General features: G+C 35.3%; 1 protein-coding gene across 4 annotated transcripts; it reads left to right on the forward strand.

Moving 5' to 3' along the window:
* Positions 1-5,076: 5,076 nt before the first annotated feature.
* On the forward strand, positions 5,077-10,114 carry LOC127107238 (cellulose synthase-like protein D3). 4 transcript variants are annotated; one of them, XM_051044538.1, is made up of 5 exons: positions 5,077-5,375; positions 5,472-5,532; positions 6,180-7,076; positions 7,218-8,025; positions 8,117-10,114. In XM_051044538.1, the coding sequence occupies exons 3-5, from the start codon at positions 6,214-6,216 to the stop codon at positions 9,866-9,868; spliced, it is 3,423 nt and encodes a 1,140-aa protein (XP_050900495.1). In that variant the 5' UTR covers positions 5,077-5,375; positions 5,472-5,532; positions 6,180-6,213; the 3' UTR covers positions 9,869-10,114. The 4 variants fall into 4 exon arrangements, with proteins under 4 accessions (XP_050900495.1, XP_050900494.1, XP_050900496.1 ...); XM_051044537.1 differs by lacking the exon at positions 5,472-5,532 and having other exon boundaries at positions 5,078-5,375; XM_051044539.1 differs by lacking the exons at positions 5,077-5,375; positions 5,472-5,532 and adding an exon at positions 5,621-5,794.
* The last annotated feature ends 3,046 nt before the right edge of the window (positions 10,115-13,160 follow it).

A 13,160-nucleotide genomic window follows, 5' to 3' on the forward strand; every position in this document is an offset into this window, starting at 1 on the left:
TGAGTTTTTATGTCGCTAATTAGATAAAAAAAGTCTAACATGGTACTTTTTGAAGATTTAAGAGACCAATATGAGCCTTTTTTAAATTAAGGGACCAAAATGAACCCCAAGATTAAGATACAAGACCAAAAATGATAATAAGCCTAATAAATACCAGGATGTTGATGAAAAACTTTAACAACTAATCGTGCTTTGTATCGAGAAATAGAGCCATTATGATTTCTCTTCAACTGAAACACCCATTTGTTTCCAATTATATAGAAATGAGGTTGAGGATAAACAAGCGACCATGTACGATTATTCATTAGAGCAGTAAATTTGTCGAACGTGGCTTGCTTTCAATCGCTATGCTTGAGAGCTTGTGTGACACATGATGGATAGACCAATGGCGGCAAGGGATGTTTGGTGACTGAGAACGGTTTCTTTGGTTTGAAAATTCCAACTTTTTCACGAGTAATCATGGAATGAGTCTTAGCGAAGGGTGTCAGGATAGATGCATTTGCGTTGGATTGAGAAGTAGATAATATGTGCTCATGTGGTTGGTGTGATGGTTGTTCAAGTTGTGGTAGTTCGAGAGGGGTTAGGTTAGATAGTAGTGAGGTATGCAGTGGCTCAGTTGGTGTAGGTTGTTGACAGGTGGGGTAGGAGAGATGGGAATAAATGAGGTTAAGGGAGTAGGTGTGGCTTCAACGAATGTATTGGTTTCGAGTCTATAGGTGTTATCTGAAAGTGGAAAAATACTTTCCATAAATTGGACATGGTTAGACACATATGTTTTATAGATTTTGAGGTTGTAGAAAATGTATCCATTATGTGTAGGAATATGTCAAAGGAAAATGAGAGGTTGAGATAAAGGTTCAAGTTTATTATGAGTATAGGGTTTTAGCCAAGGAAAACATAGGCAACCAAAGATTTTGAGTTTGGTATAATTAGGTGGTTGACAAAATAGAATGTGGTATGGAGCGTTAATTTTGAGTGTATATGTAGGCATGCGATTAATTAGTTAGACTACAATGAGGAATGCATAAGACCATAATTGTGGGGGAGAGAAACACGACTAATGAGGCAACAATAAGTTTTTGTGAGATGACGACGTTTTCATTCAGATAAGTTATTATGCTCAGTGGTGTGGAGTTGAGTGGTTAGGTGTGATATGCCATGATTTTGGAGCTAGTCTAGAAGTTAAATAAACTCACCTTCATTGCAGAGTATAAGGTTTTAATTTTGGTGTTCAATTGGTTTTCAACTAAAATTTTAATGGTGGGAAATATTAGTGCAACATCATATTTGAGTTTAATGGGATATAACCACACATATTTAAAAAAAATGGTCTAAGAAAATAACATAATAATGAAAACCATCAATTGAATCAACGGGAGCCGAACGCCAAACATCAGAGTATACAATTTCTAGAGGATAACTACTAGTATCTGAAGACTTAGAAAAAGGAGTTTATGGTTCTTATTGGGAAAGCAATTAAGACATTTATTTGAGGACCCAATTAAAGCAATGTTGTTGATTTTGAGTGCATGAATGAAAGTTGGTGATGCTAGATGTCCAAGACGTTGGTGCCATGGGTGGAGGGTGGTTGTGGTTTGGGCTAGGCATGTGTGAGGTTGAAAGGGATTGAGCTTGTAGACATTGTTTTCATTCAACCCGCACAAAAGTATTTGCCCCATGCGTAGATCCTTAACCTCGAAATGCCAAGGAAAAAATTCAATAGAAACTTTATTAGTTTGACATAATTGAGAAACTGAGATAAGATTTTGAGTGACATGAGGAACAAATAAAGCATTGGATAAGTGGATGGGTGAATAGGTGGGAGTGGAGATGGATGTCGAGCCAACATGTGCGATGGGAAGATGATTATTGCCATTGTATTCTCCCTTTATATAGAGATTTTGAAAGTAATTAGTGATATGATGAGTGACACATGAATCAAAAAGCCAAGATAGTGGTGTAACATAAGATGTTCCAACAACTTGAGCAACATGTGTAGTGGGTGGATTGCGAGATTTGCCATGTATTTTGTAGCAAATGTGGGCCGTGTGACCGGTTTTTCACAGTATTGACACACCATAATTTGCTTTTTGTTATTGTTGCTAGAGTGAGAGTTGGGAGCGGATAGGCGACCATAAATGTAGCTTTGTCTATGACGACACTGAACATGATTAGTAGTGACTAGTAGTGTTGTGTTTGTACGCTCCTCACACTGTAAAAACAGCTCAAAATAATTAACTTGTGATAATACTCATGACACAAGATGAGTGAATCACGAGTACGGATGTATGTTGTGAATTCACGGAAGGTTGGTCCCAAGACATTAAGGGCATAGATAACTAAATAAAGATCACCAAGAGGATGTATAGTGAGAGATAACTCATTAACAATGGATTTAATGGACTGAAGGTATGAGGAAACTAAAGATGATCCTTTAGTAATAAAGTTGAGACGCTCTTTGAGGGACATAATCCAAGATTTGGATATGTTACTAAATTCTCGTTAAAGAGTAAGTAATGTTTCACGAGAAGTATTGGTCTAAGCCATGACTGAGATATGTTACTATATGTCAGGTTCAAATGACACCAAGCTATCAAACTTGGTAACATGACACCTCCGATAACTCTTCATCCTATGATGGTATAACAAAATCCACCGTTGGATTGAAAGTTATTATCATATAGATCACGCTTATAAAATTTTACATCAATAAAAAATCATTTGATATGTTAAATAGAATGATAAAAATTAATGTTTTTCATGAAGTTTTGTAAGACGTTTGTTTTTATGTATCTCGTTAACATGCCAAATGATTTTCGATTGATATTAAATGTTATACACATGATCAATATGATAATAGCTTTCAACCCAATAATGAATTTTGATATATATATAATATATATATATATATATATATATATAATATATATATATATATATATATATATATATATATATTATATATATATATTATATAGAGAGAGAGAGAGAGAGAGAGAGAGAGAGAGAAGAGAGAGAGAGAGAGAGAGAAGAGAGAGAGAGAGAGAGAGGAGAGAGAGAGAGAGAGAGAAAAGAGGGTTAAAACCTAGGACTAGAAACTCAAATACAATAAACTAACAAAAGAAGAGAAATTTGAGCAGGAACTCGCTCATGAAGTATCAAATTAGGTCCTAAATTATACCTCATGTTAGCAAGTGCATCTAAACAAGTATTCAACTCACGGTAAATATGAAAAATCCGCTCCTTCCGATTCAATTTGAGAAACTGTCGAATTTGTTGTACCAATCACATTCCAATTATATTACCTTGTCCAAAATCCAAATGTTTTAAACAACCACTTTGAAATCTATTTGAAACTCAATAGCTCGAAACCTAAACTATTTTGATAATCTCAATCCTTCTAGTAACCCCAATGTTCAATAATATATGCTTTACAAGAACTCAAATATCTTGCGAAGCCTCCAAGCCGATCACTTGTACAAGGGAAACAAGTGGTCATTGGTCCCTTCTTGAAGGCTATTATTATATCCATATTATCCATAATGTTTGTAAAAAGAAAATGTATCAAATCACAAAAATAACAACAAGAAGATAAGAAGATAAAACAAAAAGAATAGATGATGGAAACACTTCTCACCAAAATTTGTTCCCTTTGTTATATGCTGCTCGTCTTGAGCAAAAAGCAAGTTTCAACATATTAAAATTTCTTTTTTTTTGGGAGGATTAACACTTTCATAATCAACCTTCTATGTACATTCAATGACACTCTTGAACTTCACAAGAGCCCTTCAACCTTAGTTCCTCTTGGAAGAAGTCATACTTTTTATAAATGTACTTCCCAAGATTCTGAATGAAATGGCTATGAGACCACCATTTACTCAACTTGTCCAAGCACTTTATTCGCAAAGGGGAGAACCCGGCTTAGCAGATCAATCTACCTCTATCTCTTAGGGCTTATTATAACCTTGAAGGAATCAATGTTAGATATAGTGGCTTCATAACTATCTCAACATTTTTTCACATGGAACCCCATATCTTCTTTATCATGTGCTCATAATAGAATCCTGCATAAACTTTTATGCGAAGTAAGGTTAAAGGGGTGACAAAGTAATACTTATCCTTAAAATTCTCGAAGGAATTCACGTATACTTCAAAAAAATTGTGACTCTTCTTCTAGAGATTGACATTTGAGGATTGTTGAGATCAACATACCTCTCAACACACGGAACAAGTGGAAGAACAAGACCAATGTGGGAAAGTTATGCTTGTACTCACACTAGTACCTGAAGACCCTCGTATACACCAATTTTATGGGATGTAACTGTGAAAGGTTGATTCCTAAATGATTGAGAATTTCAACTTTGAAACTATTGAAAGGAAGAGTGACCCTTATCCGAGAGAACAAAAACTCATACATAGGCAATTCACACATCTTAAACTGTCTACAATTGTACTCGTTATTTATGGCCAATTCACACATCTCTCACTTATAAATGCTCAAGTCTCACTTATAAATACTCAAGTCTCCATATTTTCAACCAATGTAAAAATATTATTCACAATACTAACACTTGATATATTCTCAATATAATTTGCCCATTTGATTACATAATTGATCTAATAGCCAATTCATACCATTTATCGTTTTGGTTTTCTATTCGACTGATTCAACTTACTGCTCCAAATTAATTTTAAAAATAATGCATGTTACTTTCAAATTTACATTAAATATTGATTTATTTTTAAAAGAAAATGAAATTCATCGAACAAGAAAAACCGAGTTACATGATAGTAATTTTTTATAATCTTTCGTTATAAAATTCAAATCAAATTAATGAAAAAGAAATTGACTTGACTTAATCCAATAAAATTAATATTTATAATACCGTGTGTAAAACATTTTCTACCTACTCCTACAATACAACGGTAAAAGCTGCGTGGCTGTCAAAATGACTTTTTTTTGGTAATAATTGTCAGCAAAAAAAAAACATTGGATATTTTTAAAAATCTAAACAATTTTAATCAATAAAGATACTTTACTAGTTTACTCTATATAATTTAATTTCCCTAAAGTATGATGAAGAGTCTTAAATCATGGGTGGCCGGTACTGCTTGTTGTTTTTGTGACGACTTAGATTAACTCGTTTCTCTTGTCTGTCTTTCACCGTGTCTCGCAAAGGTGACAGTTGGATGTTCCACAAGACCACTTCTTATAAAACACTCTTTGTTATTTCTTGAATCTTTCAAATTTGTTTTCAACTCAATTTTTCATCTCCTTCTCATTCTTATAATAAACACTTCTCATACCTCATACATAGATAGATCTCAAACTCACTCTTATTCACCTTTCATATATCAACCTAGTGCTGTTGCTGGTAAGCTTCTTTACTCTATTTTCTGCTTAAACCCTTGTCAAAATCATGCATTAGGTATTATAGTTTTTTTTTGATAGTGATGGCTTTCTTGAATAGGTTACCGATTGATTGATTGATTAATTGCCGATAATCACGGCGAGAAGCATGATGAAAATGGGTATGGGTGTTGGATAACTTTTAGTTTTTTTTTTTAATTTAAATTTTATTATTAATGAATTTTTATTTTGGTATTTTGGATTTTGAAGCAATGTAGTGAAGTCAAAAGGGGTTGTTTCTTTTTCAACTTAAGTTCATATTTTGTGCTTTTCTTGCTTCTTCTTGGTTGTGACTAAGAGTCATCTATGAAGGATTGAGCTTTTTTTTTTGGATCTCTTACTGTTCATGAGTTGAGTGTTTACATCTGCGTTGTTAAGATTCAGGTGAATGAATTTGATGCCTTTTAATGTTGAGATGATTACTTGCTTTTTCTTTGTTATTTCAGCAAATCTGATTTTTTTTTTTTTTTGAAAATTCTTCAAAATTTGACTTAGATCTAGTGTTTTGTTCTGTGAATCTATGTCAGAAAGATGCAGAGGAATCACTAGCTAGTTTGATTTCATAAGCTTGTAATTGATTGAGACTTGAATGATGTGATGTGTCTTTATATGTTTAGGAATAATTCCCTTTAATATTTCTCTCTCTCTCTCTCATCATAGTACTTTTCAGGTATTGATTTGCAACTTAAGATTCATTTTTGAACTTTACGTGAGTGTTTGTTCATGGGAATCTGATGAGGTTCTGATGTGTTAAATTTATGAATTTCAGGGTATTAATATAGGGTCAATCTTTGTCCGGAAATATGAATTCGAAATCGTTGAAAATAAGCAGATCGTCTCTGTCGTCAACTTCTGATGCATCTGAAGCAAACAAGCCTCCTTTACCTCCGACTGTAACATTTGGTCGAAGAACTTCCTCGGGTCGATACATCAGTTACTCCAGAGATGATCTTGACAGTGAGCTAGGAAGTCACGACTTCATGAATTATACAGTGCATTTACCACCGACTCCTGATAACCAACCTATGGATTCGACGATCTCGCAGAAAGTTGAGGAGCAGTATGTGTCGAGTTCTCTCTTCACGGGAGGATTCAACAGTATTACTCGAGCTCATCTAATGGATAAAGTGACTGAATCTGAAGTGAACCATCCGCAGATGGCTGGTGCGAAAGGGTCTTCATGTGGTGTTCCTGGTTGTGATTCTAAGGTGATGAGTGATGAGCGTGGTGTGGATATTCTTCCTTGTGAGTGTGATTATAAGATATGTAGAGATTGCTATATAGATGCAGTGAAAACAGGAGACGGAATGTGTCCGGGTTGCAAAGAACCTTATAAGAACACAGAACTCGATGAAGTGGCTGTGGATGATGGAAGGCCACTTCCACTTCCTCCACCAGGCGGGGTGTCTAAAATGGAGAGGAGGTTGTCGTTAATGAAGTCGACAAAATCTGCGCTAATGAGAAGTCAAACTGGAGATTTCGATCACAATCGGTGGCTCTTTGAAACAAAGGGTACCTATGGTTATGGCAATGCTATCTGGCCAAAGGAAGGGGATTTTGGAAATGGAAAAGATGATGTTTCTGAGCCAACCGAGTTGATGAGCAGACCATGGAGGCCACTTACACGGAAATTGAAGATACCCGCTGCTGTTCTCAGCCCATATCGGTAACAATCCTTCTTCTTTTTTCTTTTCTTTTCCGTTAGATGTTTTTTTCTTTTTTAATATTGATACATGCATTTATGTTTCAATGTTTTTTTCTAGTGATTAGAACTATTTACATTTTACTCTTGTCTCTGATTTTACAGTCTCATCATATTTATTCGTATGGCGGCTCTTGTACTGTTCCTGCATTGGAGGATTACACACAAAAATACCGATGCAATCTGGTTATGGGGCATGTCTATAGTTTGTGAAATATGGTTTGCTTTCTCTTGGCTTCTTGATCAATTGCCCAAGCTATGCCCGGTAAATCGTTCTACAGATCTTAATGTTCTGAGGGAAAAATTTGAACTACCAAGTCCTGAGAATCCTACAGGAAAGTCTGATCTGCCAGGCATAGATGTCTTCGTCTCAACTGCTGATCCTGAGAAAGAACCGCCTCTTGTCACGGCCAACACCATCTTGTCTATTTTAGCTGCTGATTATCCAGTGGAGAAGCTTTCTTGCTATGTTTCTGATGATGGAGGTGCACTTTTAACTTTTGAGGCAATGGCTGAAGCTGCTAGCTTTGCTAATGTGTGGGTTCCGTTCTGCCGCAAGCATGATATAGAGCCTAGGAATCCAGAATCATACTTCAGCTTAAAGAGAGATCCTTACAAAAACAAAGTGAAACCTGATTTTGTGAAGGATCGTAGAAGGCTGAAGCGTGAGTATGATGAGTTTAAGGTCAGAATCAATGGTTTGCCCGAGTCTATCCGTCGCAGGTCAGATGCTTTTCATGCAAGAGAGGAAATCAAGGCCATGAAAGTTCAGAGACAAAACAGGGGTGATGAACCTGTTGAGCCTATAAAGATTCCAAAGGCAACATGGATGGCTGATGGATCTCATTGGCCTGGGACTTGGTTGAACACTTCATCTGAGCACTCAAAGGGTGACCATGCTGGCATCATTCAGGTACTAATTAGCAAGTTTTTGAAATTGATGCTGCAATCATTTGATATTATAAAAAATTGCCGTCAAATGTTTGATAAATATTATTTTGCAGGTGATGTTGAAACCTCCAAGTGATGAACCTCTTATTGGAAATGCGGATGATGCAAAGCTTATTGACTTGACCGATGTTGATATCCGTCTTCCCCTTCTTGTGTATGTTTCAAGAGAGAAACGGCCGGGTTATGATCACAACAAAAAAGCTGGAGCCATGAATGCATTGGTTAGAGCCTCGGCCATCATGTCCAATGGTCCTTTTATACTCAATCTTGACTGTGACCACTATATCTACAACTCCAAGGCAATGAGGGAAGGTATGTGCTTTATGATGGATCGTGGTGGTGATCGCCTCTGCTATGTCCAGTTCCCTCAAAGGTTTGAGGGGATTGATCCCTCCGATAGATATGCTAATCACAACACTGTCTTCTTTGATGTTAATATGAGAGCCCTCGATGGACTTCAAGGGCCTGTCTATGTCGGAACTGGTTGTCTGTTTAGAAGGGTCGCTCTTTACGGTTTTGACCCTCCACGTGCCAAAGAAGACCATGCAACTTTCTGTAGTTGTTGCTTTGGGCGTAATAAGAAGAAGCATGCCAACACCTCAGAAGAGAATCGGGCACTAAAGATGGGTGACTCTGATGATGAAGAGATGAATCTTTCATCCTTCCCTAAGAAATTTGGGAACTCAAGTTTCCTTATTGACTCAATTCCAGTGGCAGAGTTCCAAGGTAGGCCACTTGCTGATCACCCTGCTGTGAAAAATGGACGCCGTCCTGGCGCTCTCACCATACCGCGGGAGCTTCTCGATGCATCAACTGTGGCAGAAGCCATCAGTGTGATCTCATGTTGGTATGAGGACAAGACTGAATGGGGACAGCGTGTTGGATGGATCTACGGGTCGGTTACTGAGGATGTGGTCACTGGTTATAGGATGCATAATAGAGGATGGAAATCTGTTTACTGCGTGACCAAACGCGATGCCTTCCGCGGAACTGCTCCCATCAATCTCACTGATAGGCTGCATCAGGTTCTTAGATGGGCTACTGGCTCAGTTGAGATATTCTTCTCCAGAAACAATGCAATTATGGCCAGCACAAGAATGAAGTTTCTTCAAAGGATTGCATACCTTAATGTCGGAATCTATCCATTCACTTCATTTTTTCTTATCGTCTATTGCTTCCTCCCCGCACTCTCCCTCTTCTCAGGACAGTTCATCGTTCAAAACCTCAACGTCACTTTTCTTGCCTACCTCTTGGCTATCACCGTGACTCTCTGCATTCTTGCCGTGCTTGAGATTAAATGGTCAGGAATCGAGCTGGAAGAATGGTGGAGAAACGAGCAGTTTTGGTTGATCGGAGGAACCAGTGCCCATCTAGCAGCCGTTCTTCAAGGTTTACTGAAAGTCGTAGCAGGCATTGAAATCTCATTCACATTAACTTCAAAATCCGGCGGTGATGACGTGGACGACGAGTTCGCCGATCTTTATATCGTCAAATGGTCATCCCTTATGATACCGCCAATCACAATCATGATGGTAAACTTAATAGCAATAGCTGTCGGAGTTAGCAGAACCATATACAGTACCATACCGCAGTGGAGCCGTTTACTCGGCGGTGTTTTCTTCAGCTTCTGGGTATTGGCTCATCTCTACCCTTTCGCGAAAGGTTTGATGGGAAGAAGAGGGAAGACACCTACCATTGTTTTTGTATGGTCAGGTCTAATAGCAATCATAATATCACTCCTTTGGGTGGCTATCAATCCGCCAGCCGGAACCGACCAAATAGGAGGGTCCTTCCAGTTCCCATGATCATAGCTCATATTTTTTGTCACATTATTACAATTTTCCTTGGGAGTTTAAAATTCTTTTTACTCTTGATTCAGCAACTCAGTGATAACAGTGAATGAACTTGAATTACTATGTTTAGTTTGCTTGTGAATTTTATTCCAGAAAGTTGTTTTCAGGACACAGAAATGTTTGATGGTAAGATTGTTCTGTATTCTGCTTAGGAATATTTTTTTGAAAATATTTTATCATATGATTTTATTTATTCTACTAAGTCTCTTTAATAGAATGTATATTAGTCTCAATATTTTTCTTATGAAACGTATATATAATAGCTTTTTAAAGTAAGCAACAAGCTTTCCTTAAAATTTGTTGGCAAAATCTTCCTTCAAATTCTATGAAATCACAAGTGTAACACATAATCCAATAATAAAAGGAATGATGTCAATCTACTTGCTTAGCATTATGGAATGCAAGAGAGTGACTGATCACTGAAATGAATTTTGTTATCGCAAGTTTGGAAAAAGAAGAAGACATAAATTTGTATTCATGTACTAAATAATGAAACATTGGTTTTAACTAAGGAGAGGAGCCAAGATGTTGGGGTCATTATTCAAAATTTTGAATAATTTTTTTTTGAAGATATATTTTCGAATATATTTTGAATCACATCATTCTTTGTAAATCAAACAATCATTCTATTTCTATTAAAATTTAATTTGATGATACATATTCGAAAATTTAAAAGAGTAAATTCGAAAATGCATCTTTGAAAACCTTAAATCTCATTTACTAAATGTTTATCATTGAAATTGATGTTGTTTGAAAACCTTAAATCTCATTTACTATATGTTTTTCATTGAAATTGATGTCGTTGCGTGTTTTTGGCCTTTATGGGACGCGTAAAAAAAACTCATTTTTTCTTTAAATATAGACTTAATTGAAAATCGACCTAATATAAAAAAAACTTGGTTTATTTGATTTATTTTGTATTTTTAAAAAAATCCAATTTTTTTTATAGATTTTTAATTTGATTTTTAGATTTTTATAATTTTATTTTAACTATTTTTTTTTCAATTGTTTTTCTTAAAAGAGACATTGTTGCATCTACATGATTTTATTTGATTTTTTTTTTGCATTGCTGATACATGATACTTTATGAACATGCATATCTCAAAATATATTTTTTGTAAAAAAATAATGTATTTCAAAATGTATCTTCAAAATTAAATATGATAGTAATGAATCACTTGAGTTTGTGTTCAATTTTGTGAAGAATAAATATGTTTGAAAATATATCTCCAAATACTAAAAATATTTTTGAATTTGAGAAAGTATAAGAATGGAAAACAAATTCATTCACATAAAAACAATTTGACACTGCATTATTTATATATATATAATATATATATATATATATATATATAGATATATATATATATATATATATTATATATATATATATATAATATATATATCTATATATATATATCTAATATATAGATAGAGAGAGAGAGAGAGGAGAGAGAAGAGAGAGAGAGAGAGAGAGAGAGAGGAGAGAGAGAGAGAGAGAAGAGAGAGAGAGAAGAGAGAGAGAGAGAGAGAAGAGAGAGAGAGAGAGAGAGAGAGAGAGAGAGAGAGAGAGAGAGGAGAGAGAGAGAGAGCGAGAGAGGAGAGAGAAGAGAAGAGAGAGAAGAGAGAGAGAGAGAGCGAGAGGAGAGAGAGAGAGAGAGAGAAGAGAGAGAAGAGAGAGAGAGAGCGAGAGAAGAGAGAGAGAGGAGAGAGAGAGAGAGAAGAGAGAGAGAGCGAGAGAGAGAGAGAGAGAGAGAGTCTCTAAAATACTAATGATAAACACAATGGTGGAAATATTAGTAAAGATAAAGATAATGATGAACATAATGGTGGAAATATTAGTAAAGATAAAGATAATGATAAAATAAATTGTAAGAGTAATAATATGGGCGAAGACATGGAGGACATGTTGAAAATATTAAAAGACTTGCTTTTATTTATTAAAAATACTTACAAAAGATGGCAATCAATATTTCCAAGTTTTAAGACTGAAAACTCGAATGTCTTTCACAACACACAAATGATCATTTTACAGGCAAGGATCCACACGGACTTCAAACTAAATTAAACTAAGCATAAACTTTATACAAAGTAATGACCCACATGGTCTGAATAATTGAAATAAAACAAAAACTTTAATAAAGTAATGACCCATATGGTCTGAGTAATTGAAATAAAACAATTTTTTTTAATAAAGTAGAGTCAATAATTCAAAAGTAATTCTGAGTGGAAGGTAATTGAGGCCAACAAAGGGGGCCGTTGTTGTCTTTAACTTCTCATCTTCTTCAAAATAATTCTGACAAGAGGAATCTTCAAAATCTTATCTTTATCATAATTGAACTTATCTTCAACATAATTTAGAGATCTATGATTCCATAATAATCATCTTCATTATTATTTTCAGAAGTGCTAGAAGCACTATCATTTTCAGATAAAGCAGTCATAACTTCTTTAATTCTGTTCAAGAATTCTTTATGGCTGGAAGTAGCAGATAAAGAGGCAAGTAATTTTGATTTATCTAATAAGAACGATGTATCTTCTGGAGAAATGGCCTTTTCTTTGCAAAGACCCGGATGAGACTTGAACCAAGAATCTAATCTTGATGGAGAAAGCAAATCTGGATTAAACTTTGACCACCATTTAACAGAAAATTTCTTAACCAATTGAGTAGAAGAGGACCCTTCCCATAATGGATCAGTTGAAAAGGTCCAAGATGAAATCCATGTAATTCCAAAAACAGCACAAAAACATAATAAAGACTTGTAATCAGAACAGGTAGTTTTTGCTGTAAAATTGTTAAAGGCTTTTGAGGCATAATCAGGAAATATTTCTAAAATTGGCCCAACAATTATGAACCACTTGATAAACCAATTAGGAAAGCTAAGTGAAATATCCTTGTTGAACCATATAAGCAAAGTGTGGTTGAAAGGTTCGACCGACAAAAAATTGAACCAAGCATCCATGTAATCAAAGTGCAAATAGTATTATGGAGTAAAGGCTCTGGAAAAAGATTTTAATTCTGATGGAGGCTGATTCCAATCAGAAGGAGATAATACCTTATTCACTTTGAATTTAGAGAACTTTATCTTAGATTTATCACTCGGATCTGTTTGGTGGGTAAGAGTAATAGACTCAGAATCTACCAGGATAAATTCGTAGAATTTTCTGGTCTTGGTTTGGTCTTTAGGAATGAAGTAAAATCCTGGGGGGAAAATTCTTGAAATATTTTGTAATAAAGAGGAGT

Source organism: Lathyrus oleraceus, chromosome 7 (assembly GCF_024323335.1).
Source record: "Lathyrus oleraceus cultivar Zhongwan6 chromosome 7, CAAS_Psat_ZW6_1.0, whole genome shotgun sequence".
Lineage (NCBI taxonomy): Eukaryota > Viridiplantae > Streptophyta > Magnoliopsida > Fabales > Fabaceae > Lathyrus > Lathyrus oleraceus.